We start from the raw sequence: 7,571 nt of genomic DNA on the forward strand, positions 1-7,571 counted from the left end.
TTACATACGGTACCTACCTGCCTACCTACCTGTTCACCTATTCTACATTTATTTCAATTTTGATACAATACAAATGGTGGTAGGGATGCCATTGATAAAACAAGATACAACATTTAACAAATTCAAGACGACAGATTAAAAAGAAATAGATCTATATAAACAATCGAGGTAGATTTTATTTTTTAAGAAAATCCTGCAATGAAATTAAAGGATTAAAATAACATTTCAGGTATTTTTGGTTACTTGGGCCAGGAACTCACTGTGTCGTACAACGCTCGCACGATAAATCCAATTCCGATCCCTTTGAGCGCTAGACCATGATGATTGTGGGTGGTCGTCTGAACGTATTGTCATTAAAAACAATCTGTTGCGTGCCCGTCATCGCGTTGCAGGGGAAGGGGGAGGGGGTGCAGTGGCGGATCCAGGAGTGGGGCGAAAGAAGAGCTTGATTGTTTTAACACTCACTAATTTTGAATTTTCTATTGATCGACGACGAACACAACGCTATATCCCCGACGATTTCATAAATCAGGATCTAAAAAAGAATGTAGTACCCAGCTATAGAACAGCTATCCATGCTCAGTGGCGTAACGCCTATGCGCTCTCGTGCGGTGGTCCGTATGCCATCGGACCTTAGGGCCCCTTTAGTTCCCCAACCCATGAGGGTCCAGTAAGGTCCTCGCTCTATAGCACCCTGATCCCCAATGGCTTTAATAAATGACAGCGTGTTTCTGACATAGACTGTATGGCATATATCATAATAATCCAGTGGGGTTAGGGTGTTCAGCCGGCCGGCCAGGTCCACCCTACATTTGTCAAAATAACAAAAATAAAAAAGAGAAAAAATATTCAAGTCTGAATGAGTGCCATTTCCGGGCATCTAGAGGTGCCATAATCATAATCTGTCTCTTATACACATCTAGATGTGTATAAGAGACAGAAATATGCCACTGTAATATCAACAACATGGGCATATATCTGTCTCTTATACACATCTAGATGTGTATAAGAGACAGGCCTGGTGTTTCTAGTCCGATCCCTTTGAGCGCTAGACCATGATGATTGTGGGTGGTCGTCTGAACGTATTGTCATTAAAAACAATCTGTTGCGTGCCCGTCATCGCGTTGCAGGGGAAGGGGGAGGGGGTGCAGTGGCGGATCCAGGAGTGGGGCGAAAGAAGAGCTTGATTGTTTTAACACTCACTAATTTTGAATTTTCTATTGATTGACGACGAACACAACGCTATATCCCCGACGATTTCATAAATCAGGATCTAAAAAAGAATGTAGTACCCAGCTATAGAACAGCTATCCATGCTCAGTGGCGTAACGCCTATGCGCTCTCGTGCGGTGGTCCGTATGCCATCGGACCTTAGGGCCCCTTTAGTTCCCCAACCCATGAGGGTCCAGTAAGGTCCTCGCTCTATAGCACCCTGATCCCCAATGGCTTTAATAAATGACAGCGTGTTTCTGACATAGACTGTATGGCATATATCATAATAATCCAGTGGGGGTAGGGTGTTCAGCCGGCCGGCCAGGGCCACCCTACATTTGTCAAAATAACAAAAATAAAAAAGAGAAAAAATATTAAAGTCTGAATGAGTGCCATTTCCGGGCATCTAGATGTGCCATAATCATAATTTGCTTTGCGACTCCCAGACTATAGGTAATTGATTAAACCTTTGTGACGCTCATGAGGGGACTGGTGTCTAAGGGAGGGGAAGCATAGCTCCCGTAAGTAGGAAGTTATTTATTTCGAGGAACACTGCGTCTTTTCTTAAAATTTGCTCACCTCAGCCCCAACCATGGTGGTGAGGTGAGTGTGGATACTTATTGCTCCCCCTTCCCCCCGTCAGAATATTTCTGGATCCGCCCCTGGTCCTTCATAGAATCGCGTCGACCGACGACCGTCAGGAGCTGTGCCCGGCTTTATACACTGGTAATAAACTTTCTTTTTGAAACTCTAACTATGTTTTGCATTCCTTATCGTAAGAGATAATTCATTCAAGATTATTGCGCCAGATTACTGAACACTTAGCTGAAATTTAGTATTGGGCCTATATGGTAATAATAATTATATAATTATAATAAATTAATATACTTTAATGCAAATTGTCTTTCTTAAGCCGGCCACTCACTGCGCCGACAGTCTCGCTGGCCGACATGATTCCATCGAGAGCACAATTTAACGAGGCAGCGCTCGACAGATCATTTTTTATGACAATCTATAGTTTTTGGCTGCCATCAACAATCAGCAGGGGCGTTGTGTTGATTAGGGACTCACGTCAGAGAGTGGAGAGAATTCGTCAGATCAAGAAACAGTCGAATGACGCAGTGTGTACCCAGTTAACTCACAGTCAATGAAAGACACTTTAAGGAAAACCATGTATTGGACTTCTACCCAGAATAAAGAAGAAATTAATAAAATACAATTTAAAACTTATATTCTTGAAAAAGCAGCTACAGTAGCTCACATGGTGGGATGTAAACGAATATATTGCCTGGCCATAGCACATAGCATAGTACATTATACTTAGGCTTAAAGTTAAGTAGGCTAAGCTGCCGCTTCAGACATCCGTGACTTAATAGATTCAGAGAGTTTTTTAAGTTTCACCATCAATTGTTCATTTTCTTCCGGGGTTGATTTTGTCCAGGCTAGAGGCAGATGTGGACAAGCAACTTTCCTATCTGTTATAACAAAAATCCAAAGGAAATCGTTATGAACGTGGTAAGAATCGATTACATGGTAAATGCCATATTTGATTTTTGTAAGTGCATTTTGAATTGAGGATTTAAAAATTGCACATTATACATTTAAATCTTTAAGTATCTGGGGCAGCACAGTGAAGATGTAAGACATCTGAAAAGAAATCTTGATAAAAATCAATTAAAAAATAGCTAGCTGAAGTTGCTTTGGCAATTAAGAAAGACATCCTTTGTACATATGTACTGTTATTATTATTTCAATGTGATAACTACCTGATGTATCATCCTACTAAATACTTGGCATGTTCCCAAATACTAGGCCTAGTAAGAAGTAGATCTACTATTGGATATTTTTATTAGATGGTTGAGCCTACAGTATGATGTATTTTATCATTGTTCTCATGTCGTGACTTTCCATCAGTGACTTACCTATGAAAAATTGGCCATTTTCTAGCTTTTTTGGTTTATCAGCGATCGCAAGCCAGACAATGGTGTCTGCTCCTTGCTCTGGAGATCGTAGTTTCTCCTTGAATGTATTGTAGAACGCCGGCATTGATGTTCTCACAGTGGGGGTGTCTGTCCAACCGGGGTTCATAGTGGAAAACAGTATATTTGAATGTAGTTTTGCCCATTGGCTTGTCATCACAACTTGTTGACGCTGAGGAATAAAGTATAATAGATAATAAAAATATCAAAATTAGAATAAGTAAAAGAAAATATAACAAACTTATTCATATTCAGGAATTTTGAGTGGGTTATGCTGGGACAATTTTGCTATGGCCAAAATGGTAAGATATCTCCTTATATATTGGAGTATTTGTGTCCTAAGTGTAGGTGTATGTGCAGATTTGATGATGGTAATGATGATATTTCATAATAGTACTTACATTTATAAATATTATATATATGCATATATATATTATATAAATCGAATAGAGGGTAATACAGTGCTAAAATCATAGGCGTAGATCCCCGGGGGGATATATCCCCCCCCCCCAATATTTGACAAGGGGGGGATCCCCCCCCCCCCCAATATTTTGACTATGTATGGGATAAAATGGAGTTTTACACACTTCAAAAGACTGTCACAGAAATAATTTGCAATGTCTTATGCGCTTACAAAGATGAAAATTAGCATAATGAATTAATGTTGATAACAACATTATTTTATCTGGTACCAATCTAAGCTCTTCTTTCCTTAGATGTTAGATGTGCTTGCAAAGCAAGCCACATTTTCACACTGAAGTAATTTTATGTCAATTCCAAGAATTTTCAATCATCCCCCCACCCCCCAATGAAAAATACTTCTCTACGCCACTGGCTAAAATATATAGAAACATGTTGTTAAAACATAGGGCCTAGCACATCAACGAAAGTTCCTTATCCCGGTAGGTGTATGAAAAAAGTATATAGAAACATGATATTATAAATCGTATCAAGCATAGTTTACCAACGAAAGTGCCTTATTAATTGTATGAAAAAGAGGTCTCTGGTGGAAATCCAACCTGCAATTTCTTGCTATCTCGGCCCGCCATACAACTTCAGGGCTCACACCCACTGATCTCTACTATAATAGCTGGATTGCTCATGACTGGTTTTAATTAGGCCATCGGCGCCATGTTGTCATTTTAGATAAGTTTCTTTTGGCATTTGCTGAAATTATTTTTAAAAATAACAATTCTTGCAAATCTTTTTAATAATACATTTGTATTCCTGTAGTAACAAGGCCTGGCATGCCACTGTGTTTAACTTTTTTAGGCCGGGCTTTAATCATTGCGGGGGATCTTGCATTGACTTCCGGGTAACAAAATGACCAATCAGCATTCAATTACGTACGCATGAGCAAACGGAGGTACGTTTTGCGAGCAATGTTTTGAAACACGATTCCTGGTTATGGTTGATTATTATGCAACTATGGCTAAACCCGCTAGTCTGAACGCCTGGCGAAGTTAAGCCGAGCTTAACGTTGAGTCGGGCTTAACTGAAGCCTGGCTTATCTCCAAATCTGAACGTAGCCCAAAGTATATAACTCTGGTATCGACATTCTACGCGCAGCACGCCCCTACACGCTAATCGTCACAAAAATCATAGCAAACAAACCATAGGCTATGTTCTCACACGCTGCTAACGGTTAGCAGGATCCGGATCCTGCTAACCGTTAGCTGCCGTGCGTCCATACGAGAAAATCCCGATCCGGATACCAAAAATATGATGATCGAATCACTGGCCAATAAGAAACTGTAAATTGTTAACGCGTACGTGTGATTGGTTGATGATAAAAACGCTCTCAACTTGCTAGCCGATAGCGCTTGCTAACCGTTAGCGGTGTCCGGAGACTGCTAACAGTTAGCGCTAACCAATCGGGCGTTCTCACGCAGGTGCCAACGATTAGTGCTCCCGATCCGGATGCGATTTTTTTTCCGTACGAAACATTTGCATGAAACTTCACTCGGGCCATCTCGGATTGACTCGAGTGAGTACGATACGAGGAACAAGAGCAGACACTTCGCAATGTCGTGACGCTCGAGTTTTACTATTATTGCTCTTTCTATGTTTACCTACGGTAGGCCTATGAAATTTCACGGACTTATGTGATGTGATGTGACTTATGTACGTCACTGTGTAACTAACTGTGACCTTCTTGGATGTTATTAAATGTTAGTATATTATCTACAACAACAACAGCTAGTACCTCCTGTTATACAGTGTAGATAGGTACAGTTATACCAAAGGTTAGAGAGAAAGAGGATAAACTATAGGCCTAACTAGAGGCTGAGGTCTTACCTAGGCCCCTCCTTAAACTAGGCCTGGCTCAGGCTGTCACGCTTCACATACTGACATGGACTGAAATTTTAGGGGGGAAATGGGACAAAATTGAAGCATAAAATGAAAAATAGAGCGCATAAGAGAAATATTATTAAAATAAATAATATACCATTCCGGCGTTATTGAACTTGTCCAAACTATCATTGTATTTAATGCTAAATAATAATAATAATAATAATAATAATAATAATAATAATAATAATAATAATAATAATAATAATAATAATAATAATAATTTCAGCATTAATTACCCTTGGCCTGTAATGAAGAACCTACAGATACTGTACTATTTACTAGGCCTATAAATAATAATCGCCCTGAGGGGAATATCTTTTGTGTTATTCCCCTTAACGTCGTTTTTTTAATTGTTCTCTAATTCCTCCATTGTCTAAGTTCCCCCTAAAGTACAGGTAATAATAATAATAGTTAATAATAATAATAATAATAATAATAATAATAATAATACTGTAATAATAATTATAATAATAATAATAATCATTTCAGCATATAATTACCTTGGCCTAAGGCTTGTAATGAAGAACCTACAGATACTCCTTACTGGGCCTATAAATAATAACTAACCAAAGGGGAATATTTTTTTGTGTTATTTCCCCTAGTTTGTCTAAGTTCCCCTTAACGTACAGGTAATAATAATAATAATAATAATAATAATAATAATAATAATAATAATAATAATAATAATAATAATTTATTATCATTTCGGCATTATATGTAATTAACTTGGTCTAGCCTTGTAATCAAGAACCTGCGGATTACTATGACTAATATTAATAACTAGTTCATTTTTACATTCATTTGATGTTCTGCCATTTTGGCAGGTCTTATGGCATCTAGTATTTTAGAGCTGCCTATTCTCAGCTCTTCTCTTAATTTGAAAATAACTGTCACTCTGTTTCATTGATCAGATGAAGAAAAACGCGCTTTTCCTTACTCTTTGTGCTTTTTCCAGAAAGCGTTTTTAGTAGGCCTAGGTAATTATGCAAAACCAAGGCCTAACTAAAAAATTAAAATTGTCATAGTAGGCCTATGTAACTCAAGTTAAAATAACACTTTTCATTACTCGTGCAGCTTAATCAAATATTATATGTCATTTTAAACGACCCATTGGTATTAACACGGTAACATCAATGTATTTTTAAAAATTAGACAGCGACGTTCTCTCAGAAGTTGTTCTGTAGACGTTTATCTGTTGATGACCTTTTGTCCTCCTGAATTCTGCAATGAGATTTTCGGGTCGATTCAGCCGAGACGGCCCGAGTGGAGTTTCATGTAAATGTTTCGTACGGAAAAAAAAATCGCGATCCTGATACTAGTTCTCTCGTGAGAACCAGAAAATAATTAACCGTCAGGGTGTGACGAATTACTCGCGTGCATGTCAGTTGCCACGATAATCGCGCGTCGTGCGGTGGTTACAAAGGCCTAATGAACTTTTGTTACAACAAATTTTATCGATAAGGTGGTGTCTGGTGGTTCACGAGACTCACTTCGCAGAAAAAATAAATAAATGTTCTGTATCTACTGTATTGTATGCCACAGTATAAAGATTAAAGGACTGTACGCATGCGCTATGTTCGCAAGCGGAGATGTGCCTCCTTTTGCTTTTGTTCAATTACCTTGCTCACACATGGAGCCAATTCTTAAGCTATGTAAATAGCTTATATCAAAGATACTAAAAAATATTTTTAGTATCTTTGCTTATATGTAGCAGCTGGTGAATCATAGGAAATAATATTCTAACAAGTTGCCGTTTAGCACTAAGAACACCAATAATATATAATTCAAATAGATAATAATATAGTGCTCAAATACATAGGAACATGATGATGATATAAATAGTATCAAACATAGTTCATCAACGAAAGTTCCTTATTATAGTTGTAAAAAAGAGGTCGCTGGTGGGAATTGAACCCACGAACCCACAATCTCGGCGATATATATATATATATATATATATATATATATATATATATATATATATATATATATACATATATATATATATATATATATATATATATA

At 37.9% G+C, this 7,571-nt stretch overlaps 1 protein-coding gene across 1 annotated transcript in view; it reads right to left on the bottom strand.

Annotated features, from left to right (window-relative positions):
- Positions 1-1,098: 1,098 nt before the first annotated feature.
- The window catches only part of LOC117121563 (dehydrogenase/reductase SDR family member 12-like), a 15,950-nt gene continuing 9,477 nt past the window's right edge, over positions 1,099-7,571 (bottom strand). Inside the window, exons 7-8 of the mRNA XM_033266800.1 lie at positions 3,135-3,363; positions 1,099-2,687 (exon numbers count right to left, since the gene is read on the bottom strand). Of these exons, the coding sequence (XP_033122691.1) occupies positions 2,554-2,687; positions 3,135-3,363 (363 nt within the window). The 3' untranslated portion in view covers positions 1,099-2,553. The remainder of the gene's footprint in view (positions 2,688-3,134; positions 3,364-7,571) is intronic.

This window comes from Anneissia japonica, unplaced genomic scaffold, assembly GCF_011630105.1.
Source record: "Anneissia japonica isolate Jap-2015-1 unplaced genomic scaffold, ASM1163010v1 scaffold3217_len398964_cov164, whole genome shotgun sequence".
Lineage (NCBI taxonomy): Eukaryota > Metazoa > Echinodermata > Crinoidea > Comatulida > Comatulidae > Anneissia > Anneissia japonica.